The sequence below is a fragment of the Sapajus apella genome, unplaced genomic scaffold (assembly GCF_009761245.1).
Source record: "Sapajus apella isolate SASKATOON/1434 unplaced genomic scaffold, GSC_monkey_1.0 scaffold34, whole genome shotgun sequence".
NCBI classification, from domain to species: Eukaryota; Metazoa; Chordata; class Mammalia; order Primates; family Cebidae; genus Sapajus; species Sapajus apella.
In genome coordinates this window covers 17,064,961-17,090,483 of record NW_022436974.1, presented here as the reverse complement: position 1 = coordinate 17,090,483, position 25,523 = coordinate 17,064,961, and the positions used below count along the sequence as shown (strand labels likewise).

General features: G+C 36.2%; 1 protein-coding gene across 21 annotated transcripts in view; it reads right to left on the bottom strand.

Moving 5' to 3' along the window:
• DLG2 (discs large MAGUK scaffold protein 2) overlaps positions 1-25,523 on the bottom strand; it is a 2,183,817-nt gene that overhangs the window by 815,590 nt on the left and 1,342,704 nt on the right. Inside the window, exon 1 of one of the 21 annotated variants that reach the window (XM_032295966.1) lies at positions 16,990-17,589. The exons of 19 other annotated variants lie outside the window; for them this stretch is intronic. In XM_032295966.1, coding sequence (XP_032151857.1) covers positions 16,990-17,310 — 321 coding nt within the window. In that variant the 5' untranslated portion in view covers positions 17,311-17,589. Of the gene's footprint in view, positions 1-16,989; positions 17,590-25,523 lie in introns of those variants that run through there. One more of the 21 variants, XM_032295967.1, reaches the window with a different exon arrangement.

Here is a 25,523-nt window from a genome sequence, read left to right as displayed (position 1 = left end):
TGTTAAGGATTAAGAATAAAAGCAAAGAATAAGTGAGAGAGGCAAGTACTGTCTAGAAATCTAGGATCTTACTAGATGAGGAGTGTGAACACTGGAGTTCAAACATTTCTGTTCAATTACAATTTTCTGAAGACGTTTTGACCCCAAGAAGAGATGTATAATACCCGGAAGTTATTCTTGGCTTCCTTTATTTTTCTTATCTTCCCACTGTCATATTCGCCTCAGGAATCTACACTATTTAATCCATCTTTTTCGCTCTACATACAAAATATATCCTTAGTCTCTATGATGGATCCCCATCGCCATTGCTGCCACCCAAGTCCCTCCATCATTACCTCGCGCGTACAGTACTACAAAATATCATTCTAACTAGTCTCTCTCCTTCCATTCTTGCCCCTCCCCCCAAACTCATTCTCACTGTCTACATTATCTCATGTCATGTCTTTGTTTAAAGGAGTCCAATGGCTTTTTGTAGAACCTTAAATAAAATGCAGACTTCCTTCCATGCCCACAGTCTACGTGATCCAGCCTTACCTAAAACTCCAAACTCTATTCACATCCTTCTTCTTGACACTTTCTCTTCTCCACACTAGCCTTCTTCTATTACAATACTTGTCAAACTTTTTCCAACCCTGAGGTCCTTGAGTATGCTAGTCTTTTATCTGTAACACCACCCAAGAATTGTCTTAAGGTTGCCCCCTTTCATCTCTCAAGCAGGAACTCAATTGTCTCCTCATTATTAATACTTTCCTTACTTTAATGTCTATCCAAAGAAGCACCTCTCCAACCCATCCTATCACATTACCTAATTTAACTTTTAATAGCATATCACTATCTGAAGTAATCTTAATTTATTTGCCTACTTCTTATCTTCACATATTTCTCTACTAAAATGCCTATTGTATTTATTGCTATATTTTCAAGTTTCTAGAACAGGGATTCTTAGTATACAATCTATTATCAATATATGTTTGCAAATGAATAAACAAATGAATTTTATGAACACGAGTGTTTCCATTCATGTGACAAGTATATTTTTCATGGAAATAAATGACTTTTGCATACTTTGATATAAGGTATATTTTAGCTAGTCTCAGTCAGTTTCTTGATCCCTAATCTCCCTGGACCCTTAGAATGATTGTTGGGACTTTCTAAAGGACAGAATGTGGCGTTCGGAAACCTATTCACAGTATTGCCTAAAGACGTTTCTTGCAACCCTGCCTTGCCAAATACAACACTATTCCGTATCTACCAATCTTTAAAAATATCATCCTTTCAATCATTCATAAAAAATGTTCAGGCCCTATCCTGGCACTAAAGTTACAGAAATAAGGTATATTTTGTCTTCTCACAAAGCTTCCAATATGATAGTTGAAACAGACATGTAAGTAACTACAATGCTAAGTGAAAAGCAGGCATATGTTCTACTTTTGTGGGAGCACAGAGAAATGAAGGCCTCGAAGAAGATAACATTAGAAATGATCCTTGAACGATGAAAAAGATTATATCAAACACAGAAATGGATAGAGTCATTACAGAGAGAGAGAGAGAGAGAAGGGCATGAGCCAAGATTTGGCTGGAGATTGCATGGTGGCTTCAGGGAATCAGGGAACAGTGAACAGCTGGGTGTGACCAGAACACAATAGGAGTGGCTGGAGACCGAGTGAGACATGCAGGTTGGGGCCAAATTGAAGACAACTTTGAACGCTCTGCTAGGGAATCCAGTTCTATTTTGTAAACTAATGGTTGGCAGTCGGTTTTCCCTGAGACACTCATAAATAAGCATTCATGAAAAAGGGATATCATTATCACACACATTTAAAAAATGTTTCGGCCGGGCGCGGTGGCTCAAGCCTGTAATCCCAGCACTTTGGGAGGCCGAGGCGGGTGGATCACGAGGTCAAGAGATCGAGACCATCCTGGTCAACATGGTGAAACCCCGTCTCTAGTAAAAATACAAAAAAAATCAGCTGGGCATGGTGGCGTGTGCCTGTAATCCCAGCTACTCAGGAGGCTGAGGGAGGAGAATTGCCTGAACCCAGGAGGCGGAGGTTGCGGTGAGCCGAGATCGCGCCATTGCACTCCAGCCTGGGTAACAAGAGCGAAGCTCCGTCTCAAAAAAAAAAAAAAAAAAAAAAAAAAAAAAAAAAAAAAAAAAAAAATTTTTTACATATTTTACCTGTCTCCCAAGAGCTTTGAAAAATCATAGGATCAAAAATAAAGAACTGCTTAAAACATGTTTAATCCAACATAGATCACTCATTAACATTTCCATACATACTCATCTTCTCTAGAAGTCAGATAACACTTAAAGTGAAGCACTTCTTTAAATGATTTAAAGTTGTTAAATCATTTAAGTCAGTAAGTGATACAAATAGAACCGAGTGTTAATATCAATTTGGCAACAATATTCATAATGGATTGAAGAGATCTGGGAGGCTGCAGGTTACTGCAGACAGTTTATGGGAATGATAACACATCAAAACTCAAGCATGGAGAGTAGAAATGTAAAAAGGGAAAATATTTGAAACACTCTGAGATATAATTATATATAAATTAGTGATCGATTAATTTATGAGGGCCCTAAAGTAGAAATGTAAGAGATCTGGTGATGACTTCCTGATTTTGGCTTGGCACACTGAAGGAATTGTAAAACAGATTTGAGTGCAATACAGAGTAAGAAAGAAGAAGAAAGATGAAAATAGGCCGAAGGCCCTGAGTGAACTGCAAGAGTGGTAGGGAATCTTCATGTCAATTGTTATACTTGCATTTGATTTAGTTTCTTGAAAAACAAGCCCATAGGGAACTCCCAATTATGTTGGGTTCTTTCATAAACTCAAAAGAATCTCTTTCCTCAACCTACTTTCAGTTCTCAACCTATTTAACCGTGATTCCATTCGGTCCTTTGAAAATATTGTTTCTCCTACTAGAAACCAGACTGCCCTCATGTTGCAGGTATATTGGTTTTACTTTTCCTTGGAACAACCAGAGGGTGCCCAGCTTTGATGAGAAGACTCAAGAGAGTTATTGCATCTGTAAGTTTTATTCTAAATATTAGAATCAGCAGTATAAGAATAATGTGTTTGTAACAGATAAAATGTTAGGTGGAGATTGCCTGCATTTTAAGACATGTAGACTCAAACACATCTTTAAATGTCTATATTCAAATTACATAAAATTCATATCCATATGTAAACATACTAAAATAGGCAATTTCCATGATATTTCCCTTTCCCATCTGATTGGTTAATCATTTTTCGTCTTCAAGCTGTCAATTTAATGTCCATGTTGCACTCCTCAGCAAACTCTCTACAGACAGAGGCAGACAGCCTGTCTACTTCTGCCTGTTGTATGAATTACTTTTTCATATGTCACTCAATTCAATCTTGCTCACCTACATCACGGTGAAAAAAAGAGAATTCAGCTCATTTCCTTCCAGAGAACAGACACAAGGAAAGGGGTTACAGTGACAAGAAAGACAGGTGCGTATATCACTCATGAAGGTGGTTAAGAAGACCCTACTATATATAGGACAGGTGGAAATTTCTCTTACCAGGAATTTTAAACAGAAACTACTCTCCTATTTGTATTTCCTCCTTCCCTCCCTCCCTCCCTCCCTCTCTTCTCCCCTTCCTTCCTTTCTTCCTTCCTGTCAAAAAATAAAGCATGTATTAAATTGCCAACTTGATATAGTAATCTATTGTGGTAGATATTATAGAAGACATCATAAGAGTGTCATAATAGGATACAATAATAGGAAAATTACTCATTCTCATTAACAAATAAATTACAATAGCAATGACACAGTTTTTTAACCTATCGAAGTAATAAAAGATTTTACAAAGATAAAAACATCAAGAGTACGGGCAGAAAGACATGTTCATACACTTCTAGAATGACAGAATCATAAATTGGCAAAGCAAAGAATTTTAGAAGCAATTTGGCAATTAACTCCAAGCTCCATGGGGCAAGAATCAGTCTCTCTCATGTTCCAGCTTATCCCCATTGATTAACCTAGTGTTTTGGCCTGTGTTAACTGTTCAGTCATGAATTGTTGGATGAGTATTAACTGAATGACTATGTAAATATTATGAACCTTAAAAATTCACACCGTTTGACTCAATAATTGTTTTTTCTAAAAATATATCCTCATGAGAAATGTGGTCAAAAGTTCTAGTACACCAAGGTTTATTTCACTAATGTTTATGTTAACTTAAAAAAAGATAACCTACATGCCCAACATTATGGGTCTTGGTAGAAAAAGAGTATTTGGCAGTCATTAAAAACGATGTCAACACAAAAAACATTTTGCTAACTTAGAAAAATGTTCACGATATGACGTTAGTTTTTAAAAAGAAGCACAGGTGTTTGCTTGTTTGTTTGTTTGTTTTGAGACAGAGTTTCACTCTTGTTGCCCAGGCTGGAGTGAAATGGCGCGATCTCGGCTTGCCACAGCCTCTGTCTCCTGTGTTCAAGCGATTCTCCAGCCTCAGTCTCTTAAGTAGCTGGGATTACAGGCACGTGTCCCACGTCCGGCTAATTTTGAATTTTTAGTAGAGGCAAGGTTTTCCATGCTGGTCAAGCTGGTCTCAAACTTCCAACCTGAGGTGATCTGCCCATCCCAGCCTCCCAAAGTGCTGGGATTACAGGCGTGAGCCATCGTGACCAGCCAGCAGTACAGTTTTACATTCTTAGCTTCTCATTTAACAGACATATATAAATGAGACTCAAATTTAGCTACAACTGCGAGCATGTGTCAATAAAAGTATATATCTTTCACTGAAAATACATATGAAAAGGCAAATAAAAGGACTAAAAGAGTTGTTACTACAATAACTATGGTTAATTCCAGGTGGAATTACAGGGGAGTTTTAAGTTAAAAAAATCTTTATACTATTTTTACCATAAGCTTGTGTTATTTTTTTTACCTAACACTGAATAATACAAATTATTTTTTAAGTAGCTAAAATACTCAGTTTTAAACTAAAAGGATTTATGATTAACTACTAGTTTTTATTTTATTAAAAAATAAAATAAGGGCCAGGTGCGGTGGCTCATCACTGAAACTCCAGCACTTTGAGAGACCAAGTCATGTGGATCACTAGAGGTCAGGAGTTCTAGACCTGTCTGAACAATATGGTGAAACCCCATCTCTACTACTAAAAAAAAAAAAAAAAAATTAGCTGGCTACAGTGGTGTGTACCTGCAGCCCCAGGTACTCAGGAGGCTGAGGCGGGAGAATTGCCTGAACCGAGGAGATGGAGCTGAGATTGCACCCCTGCACTCCAGCCTGGATGGCAGAGTGAGACTCTGTCTCAAAAAACAGTAAAATAAAATAAAACTTGGAATTAGAAACATAATTTTAAAAATTGTAATTAGGTATGATAGCATGTAGTATAGAGAATGAATAATATAGGTTAGAGAAATGAAAAATCAGTGTGCAAACATAATCAACTTTAGACCTGGTATATAAACTGAGCTTTGAACAACTGATGTCATGGATAACCAACTATAACAGTCGTAGCTGTAATGATCAGTGTTGACTGCCAACTAAATAGTACAGCCTGTCAGAATAAAATGCAAATGTGTTCAATCATAGATTTTTAATGCAATGGGGCCAGCTACTGTATTCCAAGCACTTAATATTCAACGACAAAAAAGATGAAGAAAAAGGTCATGCAGTCTACAACAGTGTCCAGAAACTAATTATAAAATGTATTTCTTGACATTATTTCAACTTTACAGAGAACTGACTCCCTAAATTAAACTATGATACTGTATAAGATCAAAATTTTTATCTGATTCCCTCTCAAACTATAATATTCTACCTTCCATCACTAAAATAGTATGACCCGCTTGAATATGGAACCTAATTTCTAAACAATGATTTCAATATTTTAACAGTACTACAGAATGGAATAAGCATCTGTGTTAAACTAAAAACAAAACAAATAGAACAGTAAATCTGTCTAAACTTTTAAAATAATATACTTGTTATTAAGTTGAGCTACTGTAGGAATAGAAGGTATCACTCATGATTTTAAGACACCTCCATAATTAGTAACAATAATAAACTCAAAACTGATTGAGTGCCTATATATACAAGGCCCTATATTAATATTCATTCAGAAATCAAGAATACTTTATTCACTTATTGTTACATGCCAAGCACTGGGGAAACGGTGGCGGGGGGGTCGGGGGCGGTGTAAATAAGACAGGTTGTGCTCTAAGGAAATCCAGCTTAATGGAGCAGACACATATTTAAAAGTATCAATACTTATCTATAACTATGATAAAAAGTTATAAATTGTGCAGGTTACCCTGTAAGAAATACAGGCATTGAACACATAGTTCCTCTTCCCTACAGCCATAAATGCAGGTAAGTCTTGGTTCCAAAACATAATTTAATAATGATGCTACGAGAATTGTCACAAAGAGGCCACAAGATTGAACAGCTAGGCTACTGCGAGTTAGGCTCCATGCTGGGGATATGAGACTCTCCAATCAGGGAGACTGAGTAGGAAACTAGCCACACGTAAGGTAATGCTCTAATTTTGCAGGATGTTAAATAGCATCATGTTAAATAGCAATTTTGAGAGCTAAAATTAATGGATTAAAAAGGAGGATGTGCTTAAACCAGGTTTGAAAAAAATGGATAGGCTTTGTTAGGCAGAAAGGGACATTCCATCACGTGGGAAATGGAAAGCCGATAACCTAGTACAGAGGTCAGCAAACTTGTTTCTTTAAGAGGTCTGATAATAAATACTTTTCTGACTATCTGGCCTTACAGTTTCATCAGAACTATTCACCTCTGCCATTGCAGCACAAAAACAGCTACAAACAACATGTAAACAAATAAGCATGGCTGTGTTCCAATAAAATGTATTTATAGACAGTATAATTGGAATTACTCATGATTTTCATGTCTGAAACATTACTCTTCTGATTTGCTTCAATATTAAAAAATATAAAAACAATTCTTAGCTCATGAGCTATAAAAAAAAAAGAAGCATCAGGCCGGATTCGTAGTTTGCTGACTCCTGGACTAGTTGGAAGGCAAGCTAAATACACAGATATAATGGTACATACACAAAACAATATTGAATATCTCAACAAGTGGTTCAATGTTAGCAGACTCAATTTTTCCATTTTATAATAAATGTTTTGTAATATCCTTCTTTTTATCTGAAATAGAATTCATAGATGATACAACTGCTTACACATATTTTTTTTAAATGCAATGCCTTCACCAAAGTAAAAGGAGAAATAAAAAGAAAGTACTTTATGTTAAAATAATGTATTTTTAATATGGCAATCTGTGAGTCCTGCCATGCCAGATAATGTAATGATGTAGTCAAATGCTTGCATATATTTATAAAGAATAAATTTGGATTTAAATGGTATAAAGAGACCAGATATCATATCCTATAAAAGGTACAAGACGGATTCTAGGTTAAAAATCAGTGTTAGAAAAAGTAATAGCAGACCATCTGCATTTGATGAAACACAAGAAGAAATAACTTTAGTAGTTGAGATATAGATAATTTAACAAGGAAAATTGCAGATGGTAGAAGTTAAAAATGTATCATACTCTTGCAGATAAACTGGATCTTACTGATAAGTTTAATGTCAAAATAGGGCATGCTAGTAAGACAGTCGTCTGGCTAGTCAGCTTTCTACCTGTCTGTCTGTCTATCTATCTATCTATCTATCTATCTATCTGTCTACCTACCTACCTACCTACCTGTCTGTCTGTCTGTCTGTCTGTCCATCCGTCTGTCTGTCTACCAACCTACTCTTCCTGTTTGGAATTCCTTCTCATGTAAAGACATCTATTTAATTTCTAGAACTCCCAAATTCTATTTCTTTGATAGGAAATGAGGAATAATAGATATAAACTCTGAAACCTAAGGGCTTATGGGGAAGTTGAGTTTTGATACTAGCTGAGTTTGAGATTTGACACAGTATCAGAGTAATAGTGAAAGATTTCTTATGCTTTGAAGTGTTTTAAAAATCACGGTATGGCAATCAAATAAAATATTTTAAAAACAACTTTATATTAATGAAATTTGGTGAGATCCCTGTACTTTATATTTCTATCAAGTTAAAATATTTGATTCTAGATCTTCTGACCAACATCACTCCTTTTCCGTCCCCTAGTGACTAAGGTTAATGATAATGTTTTGTGTATTTTAAGATAGCTAAAGAACAGATTTCATGGCCAGGCACAGTGACTCACATCCATAGTCCCAGCACTTTGCGAGGCCGAGGTGGGCAGATCATGAGGTCAAGAGATCAAGACCATCCTGACCAACATGGTGAAACCCCGTTAACTACTGAAAATACAAAAATTAGCTGGGTGTGATGGCACAAACCTGTAGTCCCAGCTAGTCAGGAGGCTGAGGCAGGAGAATCACTTGAATCAGCCTGGCAACAGAGCGAGACTCAGTCTCAAAAAAAAAAAAAAAAGAGAATAGTTTCCACATGTTCTTTCACATGACTACAAAGAAATAATAAGTGTTGGAGATAACTGACATGTTAATTACTCTGATTCAATTATTTCACAATATATACATGTATTGAAACATCACATGGGATGCCATAAATATATACAATTATTATTTTTCAATTAAAAATACAATAAAACTTAACAAACCAAAAAATTAAAATATTTGGTTCCAGACTATTAATAGGAGTCTCAAATCTCTTTACTTGCATATTTGCAGATGAACTCTATACACGTAGATTGACACAGGAGAGGTATGTCAATACTAACATCAGCATTGTTGCAAGGATGTGATCTTCCAAAATGTGGAACTGACAAAGCTGCTAACAGAACAAAGTACAATGGTCCCTTGATTATCGCAAGAGTTATAGTCCTAGAAAATTCAATAATCCTTGTAAAAATACTTTGTAAAATTGAGTTTAATTTTAGGCTTGGGTAATAATAAACTTTTTATTAATCATTAACATTTAGTGGGATGTTAAAAATTGTGCAGTACATGGGGCAATTATTTGTGGGGCAGGACCACTATACACATTACGGAGTGTAGCATCCCCGACCCACTTCCCTAAATCCCAGTATCACTTCCCAATTTTTAACAACACTTTAGTATCTCTCTGCTTTTCTAAAGTGCTTTCTCACCAGTCAGAATGGCTATTATTAAAAAGTCAAAAAATAACAGATGTTGGCGGGCTTGTTGAAAAAAAGGAATGCTTATTCACTTCAGTGGGAGTATAAATTGGTTCAGCCATTTTGGAAGACAGATTGGAGATTTCTCAAAGAACTTAAAAAAGAACTACTATTCAACCCAACAATCCCATTACTGGTTATATACCCAAAGCAATATAAATTATTCTACTATAACGACACATGCACATGTATGTTCTTTGCAGCACTTTTAATAACAGCAGAGACTGTTATTAAATGGAATCAACCTAGGTGCCCACCAACTGTAGCATGGATAAAGAAAATGTGTACATAGACAATGTGGAATACTACACAGCCGTAAAACAGAATGAAATCATGTCCTTCGCAGCAACATAGATGCAGCTGTACGTCATTATCCTAAGCAAATTAACACAGCAACAGAAAATCAAATATCACATGCTAAACATTGAGTACACATGCAAAGGTAACAATAGACACCTAGGCTTACTTGAGGGTGGATGGTAGGAAGAAGGTGAGGACTGAAAAACTACCCATTATTATATTACTACTGGGTTAATGAAGTAATTTGTACACCAAACCCCAGAAACACACTATTTACTCATGTAACAAACCCATACATGCACCCCCAAGCCTTAAAATCAAATTTGGAAGAAAAACATTAAATAATAATTTCTAGGGGCTCTTCTCTCTCCTTCTGTCCTTGGGGATCACTGGTCTAAATTCTGAGTAAAAAATAGGTTTATATAACTTTTTATACAATGCCCAACACGTAATTATCAATAAATTGCATGCCTCATAATTATCTGACAACAATGACTCTTCATGAAGATGAGATAGAAAGGCTAAGAGAGGGAGCAACTCAGAGCAGTAAAAGAAGAACTCAGTTCTGAATTCAAGGGCATGGACCAATTCTGCCACAAACTGAAATGACCTTGAGCAATCCTCCTAACTTTTCTAGGGTATAGTTTCTGCTTTGGAAAATGTACTAGGAGGTTACTACGTTTCCATACAGTTCTGACACAATGACAAAACATCTAGATGACTTGGGGAAATTAAAATAACTGAACAAAGTAGAGAATGAAGGAGAATAAAACCAGGTGAGGTCACATTTGTAAAGATCAAATATCAGAAAAGGAGGATGGACAACGAAGAAGATGGTATCAAACAGGTTTGATTCTTGGCATGATGGATACACAGGGAGAGAAAGCGTTTGTATGAGATTCACAAACACTCAGTAATGTGAGATGATGCTCTTGTACTAACGGCAGCGTCTCTCTGCACTTCTGTGTTTATATTAAATTTACAATAGGTGGTTCCCAAGTTCTTGCCACAAATGTCGCAAATTTGAATCCAAACTTGTAATTTACAAGTTGCACAGCAAGTATCTTTTTCTAGTGTTAAGTGCTATGGAAATCAACTCCAGCTACTTCAGATCAACATGGTCCTTCCTTAGCCATAATAAAGGAGGGAAGGGATCTTCAGGAACCCAACTCATTCAGGGCTCCTGACACCAGCAAATAAAGTAGGCTAGGGGAATCCAGGATTCTGCAAAGGGAATGCCAGTACTCCCAGCTATGTGGAATATCCCAATGTCTTAAGGAAATTTCTGTTAAATTAGAGAATAATAGAAGTCTCCACAGGGTATTTTACCTCCCACAGTACTTCAAAAAGGCCTTGTTTTTGCAAGATGTGGTGGAGAGAATAAGGAAGTCATACACACCTGCATTTGAAATGCATTCTGCCCTTCTCTTGTGTGATCGTAAGCATTACTCTTAGGTTCCATTTCCACATCTTCAAAATGGAGATGACAACATCACTCTGGTGATGTTACTGGGAAAACTGAAGGAAATGACTAACATACAGCCCCTACCATAGTGTCTCACATATTGTGAGCATGGTAAGTATGCAATAAATACTGTCATTTTTGTTCTTTTCTTTCCCTTCTGTGTGCTTGGCTTCTCCTTGTCCTACCCTGGAGAGAAAGCTCTGCTTATGTCAGCATCCAGCAATATGGGTGCCAGGAGTATTGACCAAGTGGATTCACATTCTCCAAGGAATGCTTAGAATTTTAATTCCTTCTGTGGTATGGCTTGCTCTCTTCTGTTTCCTTTACCTGGGGGAGAGCTGGTATTTCCCAGAGACAAGAGAGTCTTATTCTTCCTCAGTAAAGGCCCGTCTTTCTAGAAGGAATAAGTCAAAGCATGCACTGACTTAAAAGAAGCTGTCAGATGTTTCTGGCTGAACATAAACTGAACCTGAGATTTCATCCTAGGGCAACCCTACTTCTTGGACTAAAAAGTCCTCTGCACTCAAGTTGCTTCAAATTGCTGGTTCTGGAGTTGCTGCAAAGGGACTGTGAGGGGAGAAGATTTACAGAGCTTGGCTAAAAATTTCAAACACAGTTGTTCATGCAGAATTTTGCTGAGAAAATCTTTCAGTACTTCCTTACCTCTAAATACAAGCTTATGGGAATGCTACTTCATCAACACAATTCTACTTTACATGATTTTTTTTCCCTAGTGTGCACAGTTGTAAATTGCTGAGAGCCTTGAAGGACATTATGTCACCTCAGTAGCAGCATTATGTGGTACTATGCCAAAAGTTTCTGGACAGTTGCCTTGCCTAGCCTAACCTTCATCTTTATAAGGAAGACATCAAAAAATTCAGTGGGCGAACCATAAATTCTAATCAAAGAGCACAATACGAATGACGAATTTGCTGGACAGTAAGTTCTTCAGGTTAAAAAGCATACTTTAGATATCATTACTAATAATAAATACTATTAAGTGAGTAATTTTGTTCTAAGTGCCATACTGGGTTTTTATATACAGTATTTTCAATTCTTATAACATTTCCCTGCAACATGACTTTATTATCCCAAGTTTTACAGAGCAGAAAAATGAGGCTTAGAGAAGTTAAGCAGATAAGGTCATATAGAGCTAGTAAATTCAAATCTGATATTGTCTGGTTTTTAAGCATGAATCCTTTCCAAAGTGCTTCCCAATAATTAATGTCAGTTGATGCAGTCACATACATTAGTACTGGATGAGATTTGTGTGTTCATTTAGAAAACCAGCTGCCTTACAAACAGACAAACTGAAGCTCAAAGGTTTCACTGATGATGAAGACTGACACATGGAGAGTGGCCGAGCAGACACTCAAATCTTATGAAGTCCTCAAGATCTACCCGGCAGCTCTCTCTGACCAGGCCCCACCCCTCCACTCCAGGCTTCTCTTTTTTGTTTGTTTGTTTGAGATGGAGTCTTGCTCTGTCACCAGGCCAGAGTGCAGTGGTGCAATCTCGGCTCACTGCAACCTCTGCCTCCCAAGTTCAAGTGGTCCTCCTGCCTTAGCCTCCCAAATAACTGGGACTACAGGCATGCTCCACCACACCCAGCTAATTTTTGTATTTTTTGTAGAGACAGTGTTTTCCACCATGTTGGTTGTCAGGATGATCTCTATCTCCTGACCTCATGATCCACCCACTTCAGCCTCCCAGAGGGCTGCGATTACAGGTGTGAGCCACCGCTCCTGGCCTCTCCAGGCTTATCTCTTAATGAACCTGCTGTCCAGAGTTCAGTGTTATAGGCAATTAGAATGATTATGCACAGGCATCAGGGTGTTACATGCTTTTCTGTATTTTTCATTTCTGTTCAAAATTTATCTCTTTTGATCCACTTAATAAACACAAACAATGTTTTAAATTCAATTTAATTCCATCCAAGTATTACTACCTCTACGAAGTCCTCACTGATTCATTTCTCTTCTCTTCCCAGCCAATCAAAAAAAATATATCAAGGAATAGGTAAGTAATAGCCAATATTTAATGTGGACTTCCTATTCATTCATTTATTCCTTAAATATTAATTGAGCCTCTACTATATGAAAGCACTATGCTAACGTTTTGTTAATCATTCCTCACAACAACGCTCTGAGGCAGGTATTATTTATATCCTCAATTCATAAAGCAGAAAATCTCAAAAGCTTAAAGAAATGCAGTATTTTTTTCCAAGTATCTCGCTTTTTTACTCCTCTGTGGTCCTTCTGTATCCTCAATATGCATTCATTATGATATCTGCAGCACTCTCTAAAATTTTGCTTCACTTCTAAGTTATGACTTACAGTAATATAATTCTTTGTATATCATGGTACACATGGTATATCATTTGCTACATATTATAGGCTATTATAGGCTGTAAGCTCCATGGTAGTAAGGGAGATACTTACTTTCTTTACAATTTAATTTTAATATTTTTATTTTTTATTAGAGACAAGTCTTGCTCTGTTGCTCAGGCTGGAGTGCAGTGGCACCTTCTTGGCTCACTGCAACCTCCACCTTCTGAGTTCAAAAGATTCTCATGCCTCAGCCTCCCGAGTAGCTGGGACTATGGGTAGGCACCACCACACCCGGCTAAATTTTTTATTTTTAGTAGAGATAGGGTTTCACTATGTTGGCCAGGTTGGTCTTGAACTTGTGGCCTCAAGTGATCCATCTGCCTCTGCCTCCCAAGTGCTGGGATTACAGGCGTGAGTCATTGCACCCAGCCTGTTTACTACAATATTATGCCCACAAGGCATGACAGAAGAGTAAATAGTAGGTACTTAGTATGTGATAGTCAAACAAATGAAGGAAGGAAGGAAGGAAGGAAGGTAGGAAGGCAGGCAGGCAGGCAGGCAAATGCAGAAAACTGGTCTCCACTGTTCTGTGCTGTCTCCCTAGATTAGTCTGCATTGGGAAGAAATGCCACATAAACAACGATGGACATGTTTCTTCCCAAGGCTGACACTAATATCCTAGAGGTACATTTGGAATTCACTTCTGGGCACTATAACTTTCCATTTCTTTACCTATTATTATGGGTATATTAATTCTACAGATTGAAATGGAATGAAAACTTATTTGAAAAGGGACAGAGCTGATTTTTAGACCTGCTGAGGAACAACATAATGACACAGTCCTGTAAGTACATGGTATTCCAAATCACAGGAGTTTGGAAAAGAGCCTTGGGAGGAACTCAAGTCATTACCATGGCCCTCTATTATAGCAGCTGGAAATCACACTGCTGATTTCCACGTAATACTGCAAATATCTCTGAGGGCAAGATCCAAGCTCCCAGATGCTTAACAACCCTTAGGCACGTTCTGTACCACATGTGAGTCCCTGGACTATTTTAAAACATGCACCATTCTTCTTTATGCTTTATTAAGGATTCTAATGTTTAGTATCATTAGCTCCAGTTTTTGTTTTACAATATTTCACAGGATATCCCCAGTTAATTTAATGGGTAAAAAGTAGTATCATTAAATTCTCAAAACGGCATTAGTTTTAGTGGACACATGAATACATATAGATATACATGGGCTCTTATTTTTGTGATAATATACCCAAGTGTATCATACTTATACATCTCTGATATATTAGATATTAGATACATGCTATGGATGCATATATAAATGGATACAGATTTATAAATATACATATATCAGTAGTTTTGAGGACCTACTAGAAGTAAAGGAAAAAACATTTACATAAAAAGTACTTTACACGGACAGAACGCAGCATTCTTTGGAAGAACAAGCTGGTATACTTAAGGATAGAAAACTGGAATAATATAGAACTCTAATTTTGATATGTGTGCATATATATGCACATACACACTTAAATATACATAAAATATGTTAATATATACAAATAGTTGGATATATTAAGATATTTGCCTACATTTATTAAATTCTGTGTGTATATATGTGTAGAGACAATTGAAATTATTTAACATAATATATTTGAAAGTTTTCATGCATGGAGTAAAGACAGAGATCAATCAATCTGGCATAGCACTTTTATAGAACTGAAATGGTAAAGGCCAAAGGGTCTGGTAAGTGAAGACTGTTAAAACATTGAAAATCCTAAAAGATATGGTTTCATAGTTCCAGTATTTGTGCATCACTATTAGTCCCAGCCAGTAATAAAGTATATGTGAATGGGAGGGAAAATGTTTACAAATATTTATGCAGAAGAATAAGGGAGAGATGGTGACCACCTCAATTTGTTGCCTTCTTGTATGTTATTGGATCTCTAATTATCAGTATACAGATATCATCAGTATATCAGTATATCTCTAATTATCAGTATTCCAAACCTTGAAAGCATTAAATGGCTATAAGTGTCCGGCAAGTAGGAGGCATTGTTAAAAACTAAGGAAATAAAAAGTTTCCCTCAGTTGATGAAAAATGTATGAACATTTTTAGACTTTGCTTATTATAACTTAGTGTTAGAGATATGGGTTTGGGAAACTATCATTTATGAAATAAAAACATATACTGTATCTTGGATTAAAGGAATTGCAACAATTTACAAAGCAAGTTGCTTTCTCTACTCTGTGCAGCAACCATAAGCTAGATGTTATTAAGTAGGTTTGTCTTCCTAGCCTATGTGAGCCTTGAGAATTTAATGTAATCAATAAAGATATAAGCTAAAGACATTTAAATGAATGTATTTGTTAAACAGTATATAGAGTGTTCACAATTGTTAAGACTGTTTATTCAGTTTGGAATTCATGTTAACTTTAATAACTGCATTTCTAAATGCCAAGCTCCATTTTAAGCCAAACCAATTTAATAATAAAATGATATTTCTTGATTTAAATCAAGAGGCTGAGTTGCTCTATCTTTCTAAGCAAAGCTTATAATTACATGTAAATCCATCAAAAGCCATACATAAGGCTATGTATATGTAACTCTATATTATTAAGACTAGTGATTTATGACATTCTTGGAAGTACTTTTTAAAAGCTATTATTAAAATGAAAATTTCCTCTACACTTCTCACTATAACATTTTATTCATGATCAATATCTACTTCTCCATTATGCTAAAATCATATTGAAATTGAGATTGAATTTTTTCTGCAAATGCAGCTTTTTTTCTTTTCAATATATATTTAAGAATAGTCATTATTCTGTATTTATGACAGTGACTACAGGTAATTTTATTTATATTTTACAGCATTTGCAGGAAGTTATTTTCTCTTCTTTGAATGAAGACAGAAAAAATGAGCCAATTTTATTTCTGATAAAACGATAATAGTCTGGGGGCTAAAATAAGCTAGGAATCAAATTAAAATTAAATGCACATCTGCTTTAGAAATGCATTATAGAAGAAAGAGAGCTATAGATTTTCATATAAACAAACATTGCTTCTCTATGAATAAATGAAGTGCTTCGTTCTTTTATTCTAAGTTTAACCATCCTCTATTTTGCTCTCAATTATTCCTTTTCTTTGTAAAATTAATTATTTATATAAACAACTTTTCTTCTCCATAACTGAAAAGGCATACAATATCATAAGAGTAAAATTAGAATAGAATACGTACTTCAAATTACTGTTTTCTATAGTAAAGAAACAAATGTTATTTTGCCTTTAAAGAGACAGAAAGTTTGATTAAAACTCATTTTCTCTTTGTTCTTTAAATAATAATAATAAACAGGCAGGACAGAACAAAAGTTAAAAACGATTACAAGTAAAAGTGCTGCTAAAAGACTATGATGCAAAATAATAAAACCTGAGGACAAGAGAAGTTAAACTTGGTGAAAAGTCAGTGAAATAAACTGAGCACAACATCCCTAGATTTTCATAGGCCACCCAGAGGTGTGAGTCCACAAACATGTGTGGAAATGACAGGTTTTTCTTTCCCTAATCTTTTACATACAGGCATACTCAAGGAGGACTCAGCAAAGTTTCCAAGCCATTCGACCCTTAAACAACTTGCTCTCACTTTCTTCAGATACTCAAGGGAAAGTCACAAGAAAAAAGCTCACCTGTGCTGGGCTGAACCAACCATGTGGGCAGGTACAATGCTCCCCACAAGTCCCTTTGCCCTTGGTGCTCGTCTTGTGGGGGCTTTTCCGCACACTGTCCCACAAGGTCCTGCTGAAGCTGGCCCCCCCGGTCCTGGTTGAAGCTGGCCCCCCTGGTCCTGAGGAGGGCATGGTATGAGAACTGTACCCGAGCCCCTGAGAGTTCCTCTGCCAGCCACAACCGCAGTGGGCATCCCTGATCAGGGTGGGCGCACTCCTGCCGGCATCCATCCCATCGGACCCCCGGCTGCAGCTGTGTTGCTTGGTGAGGTATGCATTCATACTGCACTGATGCCTACTTTTTCCTTTGGTCAGCTCTGCACAGAAATGTCTCCTCCCTCACACCCCTTTCTTCCAGGCAGTTGTAAAAGTCTTTTTTCCCTTGTGGATCCCTCAGTATCTTTGATAGCTGCTATAAGCAGTGCACCGTGGGAGCAGTGGGAGCAGCGAGAGCAGCTCCGCACAGCATTATCTGCGGGCTGGTAGCTCTTTGTCAATAGATGACTCAACTCACAGAGCAACTTGACAGTATCCCTGCTCTAGGCAGAAGCAATCAATGCTCCACACAGCTGGGCTACAAGACTGTACACTGTGTTACAAACCCTTTTTGGATGGAGCCCTACAGTAAAGAATAACACTTTGCAGTTTGGCATTCTGGCTTTTCCCTTTCCTTGATGATCCCCACACAAAATACAAACCTTAGGAAAGGGAACTTCTTATGAGATTATCAGGACTCTTCTTTCCAGAAAAGATGCATCTAGGATTAACCTTTATAACATAAGCAATAAAAAATGATGTGAAAGTTAACCTGTAAAGGAATTTTTAACATTTACAGGAATCACTTATCTAGAGAGAGATTTGCCAAGACACAGACCCAGTCATGAAGTAACTATATAAGATCATCAACATCAACTTTAAGGAATATAAATTTGTTTGAAAAAATCATTGAGGTCACAGCATTATACTAGAGTCCCTTAAAATTTAGAAGTTTAATTTGTTTTAAATCATAATTATGCATTATAATCCAAACATATATTCTTTATGCTATACACAATTATTAATTCTTTCTTATTCAAAGAAAGGCAATTTTTGAGGTTTAAAACTGATGGGTTGGGCTTGTTTTAAAACAGTATTTTTCCTTCCCCCAAATTATTCTGAGGGTTTCCTTTCAAATACTTTACCACAACAAATACATTCACCACAGACAGAGTCTGTGTTTTAAAGTGAAAGATGCATCCAACTCTGCCATAGATTATTTTGGTTTCCAAAGACAGAATTTTCAAATTCTTTCACTGAAAAATGAGCTAAATTTTTCCAACTTAAAACAATTGCCTTCCAAAGAGGATTTTTGTTTTAAATTTTAGCATGCTTGCTGAATCCATACACAGTATTTTAAGTAAAGTGAAAGGCTAATTGCCACACATTTATAATTTTTATTCTCTTTGAAACTTTCCATAACCATTGCCAAAATGTCTATCCTTATCACACATTCCTGAGGAAATAATTTTGGTTTGATTATGAAGCCAGTTACCATCCACTGCAGCACCTAACGAAGATTATATAATCCTGTGAAATAATTATTTTATCTGCAGATTATCAGATGCCAAATCAGCTTCTCAATGGATTTACCAGGTACTGGGGCAGTATAGGCCTGCTGTTTGCCTGAGCTGGCAAGGTGCTTATTGCAAGGGCTGAGATCATAACAAGTTCTACATTTGAACACTAAGACTCCCTGGATAAATCACTGTTAGGCTTAAAAATCTTGAAAGAAAGGAGGAGGATCTTCTTTTTCAATGTATCTCCATATAAAGGTCCTTTTCCAAATTCTGCACCAGGGGCTGATATTAGCACAGTGCCTATCACAGAAAGCATTCAAAACACGTTTGTTCAATAATAATGGCCCAGATATGTAAATTTACAGGGCAGGTTCTGGTCTATGCTATTGGCCATTTTTCTTCAAGCACCTTTCATACTGTCTGCCACCTAACAGGCAATAAATACATATACATTTTTGATGGATAAATGGTTGGTTGGTGAAAGTATAAATGAAAGGAAAAAGTAGAGAAGTGAAGGAGCTGATGCACATTTTAAAAATAATATTTCATTCAGCAATGCTTCAGAAACAAACTACTCTTTTAAAGTTAACTTCAGTTCTAGTGTTGAGGTAGTCAAGGTAGTCAAGTGTTAAGGAAATTTGTCAAAAATATATGAAACTTGAACTGTTGGACAAAAATAACAAAGGCATTAATAGTTTTTTTTTTTTCCTGAAAGAATATCAAGAAGTCAAAATCAATACCTTAAGACAGTGAGGAAAAGGCAGAAAATTACTTCTCTCTCTCTTTCTCTTCCTTCTTTTTATTCTAGATTAATAGATTATGCCAGAAAGAACTGTTGGGTCAAATAAAACCCTAGAGAACTTTAGACTTTTTGGTGTCACCATGATGCATGGCTGCACAGTAGGACTTGACATGATATGCCAATGCTATCACCCTCAAATGAGAAAGTCAGGAAGTGATAAGTTTGACTGTCTCCCATCTTATCTAACCACAGATGCTCCTCTAGTTTTTTAGGCAGATATCATTGCACAAAGGCCCATTGGCATCTTCAGGGAACACATTTCCTGTTCTCACCCATTTGCCTCTCAAGTATAAGAATCAATCTATATAAACATAAGTCAGTGTGCATCCATCACAATTTTGTAATGGTGTGTGCAGCTTGCAGCAGAGCAGAAACAATTTTCTGGCTTGACACTACTCAAGATATTACAAATCTTCACAGGGACTTAAATCTGTTGTGAATGAGTTGTTCAGAATGAGCAATTTCTTCCCATCACAAGGGCCACAGAATTTCTGTTTTAATAACCTCAGCATGTCATTTATTTGCAGATAAATAAATATTATCCATTGCATAACTAATTTTATTTTGCCTCAAAGATCTTTAGGACTAGAGCAAACTTTTAGTAAGCTTACTAAAGGACTATATTGGAATCACTCTTTCAGTTTAGTACATGTAAAATAATTCCATACTCCCAGCTTTCCTTCCCCACAAATAAGACTTTTCTTTCAAATATGACATTTGGCTTTCTGAGAACAGCCCACTTAAACAGATAAATATGTTCAACTAGCCTTCTGTGCTATAAGACAGACTCACTAATTAATGGTAATGCAATTTGATCAACTCTAATTGGACAACTATAATGACCATGAGATGACATGAAGTTCTGGCCAAACAAAAATTAGCGATGCACAAGTACATATCCTACTTATCACTGTGATTTAACGTGGGCAGATGGCGCACAGGGCAATGCCTAGATGAGATATGTCTTATTGAACTCTCTTTGACCTGGCGCTGACTTCACTGAACAATGACTAGTTTTTAAAGCAAGGGTTTAAGACTAATATCCAAGCTAGACTTGTTTAATAAAAAATAGCAAAGACATAAACAAATTGTATTGCACTAAAACACAATACAGAATTTTTTTCCAGATAAAATTTTCTTCAAGCATCCTATGCATATGGGAAATGACAATATTAATTCTAAAAGGAGAGCTAAGTGTTTGCTAAAGAATGACTGGGTAACAGATGTCCTTATCAGCCACAAGTAATATGCCAAATAATCATAAAACGCTTTGAAAAGTGTATACAGTCTATTCCTATGACTGCAAAAACTAGAGATTTTATAAATGCCAACAAATCACCATTTTTCTACATCTAATAATCTTTGGCCTATACAATCTCCAGATTCAAGCACATTTCTTTCAAAATAAGAAAGCCAGGAGTATGTAAAGTGTTTTAGATTCTAAAATTATTCCAAAAATAATTAAACTAATTTAGCTGTAATTCTTGTGAGACAAAAGCAGGAATTTAGTGTGGAAAATAACATGCTTAATTAATACAGAGATTTAACTGAAACAGACAATTTAATAGAAAGTAGAAAACTTTTAAAATGTCCCGAATTGTAACTAGCATAGTTGGATTTGGTTAGTGTTGATGGGGAAGGGATTAACATGAATTAGTGATATGTCTAAATTATAAAATGGTATTCAGGAAATGTAAATTTATTATATATTAACTTCTAATGCACTTAGTAATGCAATTACAGAAATCAGAATACTATGTGACATTTCTTAAAGATTCTGAAAGGAACACTAGTAAAAAGGTAATAATCATTTAAAATTTGCGTATTTTTGCAATTGAAGCTAAGTGCTAAACTATACTCCTACAAGAAATTTGTTCTCATCCTTCAAGATTAAACTAATGTCACTTCTATAAGCTTTTCAGATCCCCTTGGTACATTAAGTCATGCTCTACAGTATTTGTATACTTGTCTCTGTAAATATCTTTATCTATTTCATAAAATCACCATGATGACCACTCTAATGTCTAAGCTAGCATAAGGTCTCTGTAGAACTGGTGAAACAGCTTTCTAACTAGTCTCTCATATACACCCTTACTCTAATTCATTCTCACACAGCACCCAGAGTAATTCCTAAAATGCAATTATGATTAGATCCTTTATGCTTGATACCTGTCAATTAAATGTCATTTCCTGGGAATCTGTATCCTCATAGACGACATAATCTTTAAAATAGTTTGGATGGTCTTTAACCATGTTCTGTGTGATCTGGCCTCTGTGGCTTTTTACCAGTCTTGTCTGTGCCTCACACTCTTGCTCTGCCCTCTAACCACTCAGCCTTGAATACTTACCCTCAGTACTACCTTGTGGCCATCAAGGATGCTCTTTTCCCCACTTTATACTTCCACATGATTAATTCCCACTCACCCTTCTGTAGGATGCATCAGGAGGCAACTCCTCCAAAGTCACCCTAAACATAGTATAATCTAAAAAGAAGTGAGCTTACTATGCCACACAGCTCCAAAATAAAGCTTCCAGTCTATGTTTCCAACCAGATTGCCACCCAGATCTCTTTTGCTCAGAAATAGTGGAGTCTTCCCTGTCCTCTGCAATTCCATCTGAATAACATTACCTCCTCAAGAAAGCATTTCCTGAATACTAGGTCACATTTCAGGATAGCTCATGTCATCTTTCCATTAAACATTCAATTAGCACCTGTGCATCTCTATTATAACACTTAACAAAATTGCATTTAACACAAGAATTGCACTATAACTTATTTTGTACCCTTTTCCCCAAACAGAATGTAAGTACTTGCTAGCAGGGCAAGGAAAAATCTCTCTTCTTTGCAACTGCATCCTCTGAACTCAGCACCAAGATTTAACACTGACTGAAATAAATCAAACATTAAAGAAGACAAAAGTATCTTTCAATGATCACATCAATATAGGTATTCTGGTCTGTGTTCTACCTCTCAGTGTAAAATCAATAAATCAGCACTTTGATTTTAAAAACAAAATGGCAGTGTATTCTTATAGTCAGCACTTTAGGGGAACATTTAGTGTGGCTGAGCGGCATAAGGGTATTAACTCATTTTTCAAAGAAATTTGCCAGTGGTCTTAGCACTGAAGCTGAAACAGCTTCTGTTTATTTTAGCAAGATATTAATTCGTAAAAGCTGCACTTCCTGACAGCTGTGCATTTCTCTCAAGCTTTTTCAAGAGTTCTCCCTTTATAGCTAGATAGTACAAAAGAGGGAGCAGTTTCCTAAATCAAAAGCCAGTTAATGGTAAAACATAAAGAGAATCTTGAACTCCAAAGCCACATTAATCTTAAAATGATATAAGCCAAAAGTCATAATAATTTCAAATTTTTTTTTTTTTTTTTGAGACAGTCTTACTCTGTTGCCCAGACTGGAGTGCAGCGGCACAATCTCAGCTCACAGCAACATCCCCACCCGAGGTTCCAGCAATTCTTCTGCCTCAGCCTCCCAAGTAGCTAGGATTACAGGCCCACATCACCATGCCTGGCTTAGTTTTGTATTTGTGGCAGAGACAGGGTTTCACCATGTTGGCCAGGCTGGTCTCGAACTCCTAACCTTAAGTGATCAGCCCGCCTTGGCCTCCCAAAGTGCTGGAATTACAGGTGGGAGCCACCGTGCCTGGCCAATAATTTCAGAGGATAATAAAAGTGTGCATCACAAAATATAAAAGCATGGAACTAACTCCTTCACTTCCCTCCCAATCAAGTCACAAATTTAAAAAATATTAAACAGCATTATTATCCATAGCAAGTATTTCCTTTAGTTTCAAGTTGTAAAAACACAAAACATAAGATCTACCCTCTTAAATTTTTAAGTGTATAATATAGTAATTTTAACTATAAACACAAGGTTGTAAAGCAGATCTCTATGACTTTTTCACCATGTGTGATTAAAACTGTACACCCATTGAACAACAAAAGCCCATTTCCTCCTCCCTCCAGCCCGACAACCACCTTTCTACTTTCTATTTCTTTGAGTTTGACTACTTCCAATACTTCTTATAAGCATAATAATACCATATTTGTCCTTCTACAATGGCCCATTCCACTTAGCATAATGTCTTTAGGATTCACCTATGTTGTAGCAAATGATAGGATTTCCTTCTTTTTTATGGTTGAATAATACTGTTGTATGTTTATACCATATTTTACTTATCCATTCATTCATCAATAAACATTCGGTTGTTTCCACCTCTTGGCTATTGTGAATAACGCTCAATGAACAGGTGAGTACAAATCTATTTTCCAGATTCTGATTTTAATTCTTTTTAATAAATACTCAGAAGTGGGATTGTTGAATCACATGGAAACTCTATTTTTCACTTTTTGAGGAAACTGCATACTGTTTCCCATAGCAACTGTACCATTTTACATTTCCCAAAAGAGTGACAGGATTTCCAATTTCTCCACGTCATCAACATTTTTTTTGTTCTCTCTTTTTAATTATTTTGATAATGGCAATTCTAACAGGTGTGAGGTGATACCTCATTGTGGTTTAAATTTGCATTTCCCAGATGATTAGTGATGTTGAGCATCTTTTTATAAACCAACTGTCTATTTGTGTGTCTTCTTTGGAAAAATATCTATTCAGGTCCTTTCTCATTTTTAATCATGTTATTTGCTTTTTGGCTATTGAGTTGTAGGAGTACCTTATCTATTGTGGATATTAAGTCCTTACCATGTATATACTTTGCAAATATTTTACCCCATTCTGTAGGTTGCCTTTTCATTTTCCTTATTGTTTCTTTCCCTCTGAAGAAGTGTTTTAGTCTGAGGTAGTACCACTTGTCTATTTTTGTTTTTGTTTCCTGTGCTTCTGAATACTGTCATATCCAAGAAATTACAGTAAAGACAAGTGTTGTATAGCTTTTTCTTTCTATTTTTATCTAGGAGTTTTGTAGTTTTAGGTCTTACCTTCAGGTCTTTAATTTATTTTGATTTTATTTCTGTGGATGGTATAAGATAATTTAATTCTTTTGTATATGGGTATTTTGTTTCCCAACATTATTTGTTGAAAGAGACTATTCTTTCCCAATGTGTAGTCTTGGAACCTATGTCAAAGATCATTTGATTTTTATCTGTGTAATTTTATTTCTGGGCTCTCTATTCTATTTAGTTGATTTGTATGTATGGCTTAGTGTCATACTGTCTTGATTACTGTAGCTTTGTAACATATTTTAAAATCAGGAGGTATAAGGTTTTCAGATTTACTCTTCTTTCTCAAGATTGCTTTGGTTATTTGGGATTCTTTGTGGTTCCCTATGATTTTTAAGATTGTTTTTTATTTTCCTACAACAAATATCATTGAGATATTGCTAGGGGTTACACTGAACATGTAACTTACTTTGAGTAATATGGACATTTTAATATTATCTTTCAATCATGAACATGGGATATCCTTACATTTTTTGTGTCTTTAATTCCTTTCAGCAATATTCTATAGTCTTTAGTGAAGAAGTCTTTCACCTGTTAAGTTTTTTCCTCAATATTTTATTATTTTTGATAGTATTGTAGATGAAATGGCTTCCTTAATATCTTTTCAGATGTTTTACCATTAGTGTATGCAAACATAACTGATTTTTGTATATTGATTTTGTATCCTATAACTTTGTTGAATTTTTAAATTAAGTTCCAGATATTTTTGTGTGAAATCTTCAGAATCTTCCACATATAAGATCATAGTATAGAGGCCGGGCGTGGTGGCTCAAGCCTGTAATCCCAGCACTTTGGGAGGCCGAGGCGGGTGGATCACGAGGTCGAGAGATCGAGGCCATCCTGGTCAACATGGTGAAACCCCGTCTCTACTAAAAATACAAAAAACATTAGCTGGGCATGGTGGCGCATGCCTGTAATCCCAGCGACTCAGGAGGTTGAGGCAGGAGAATTGCCTGAACCCAGGAGGCGGAGGTTGCAGTGAGCCGAGATCGTGCCATTGCACTCCAGCCTGGGTAACAAGAGCGAAACTCCGTTTCAAAAAAAAAAAAAAAAAAAATTGGGGTTATTTTGTTTCTTCTTCTTGCCTATTTAGTCTGGCCAGTACTTCCAGTACTATCTTGAATATAATGGTGAGAGTGAACATCTTAGTTTCTAATTTTAGAG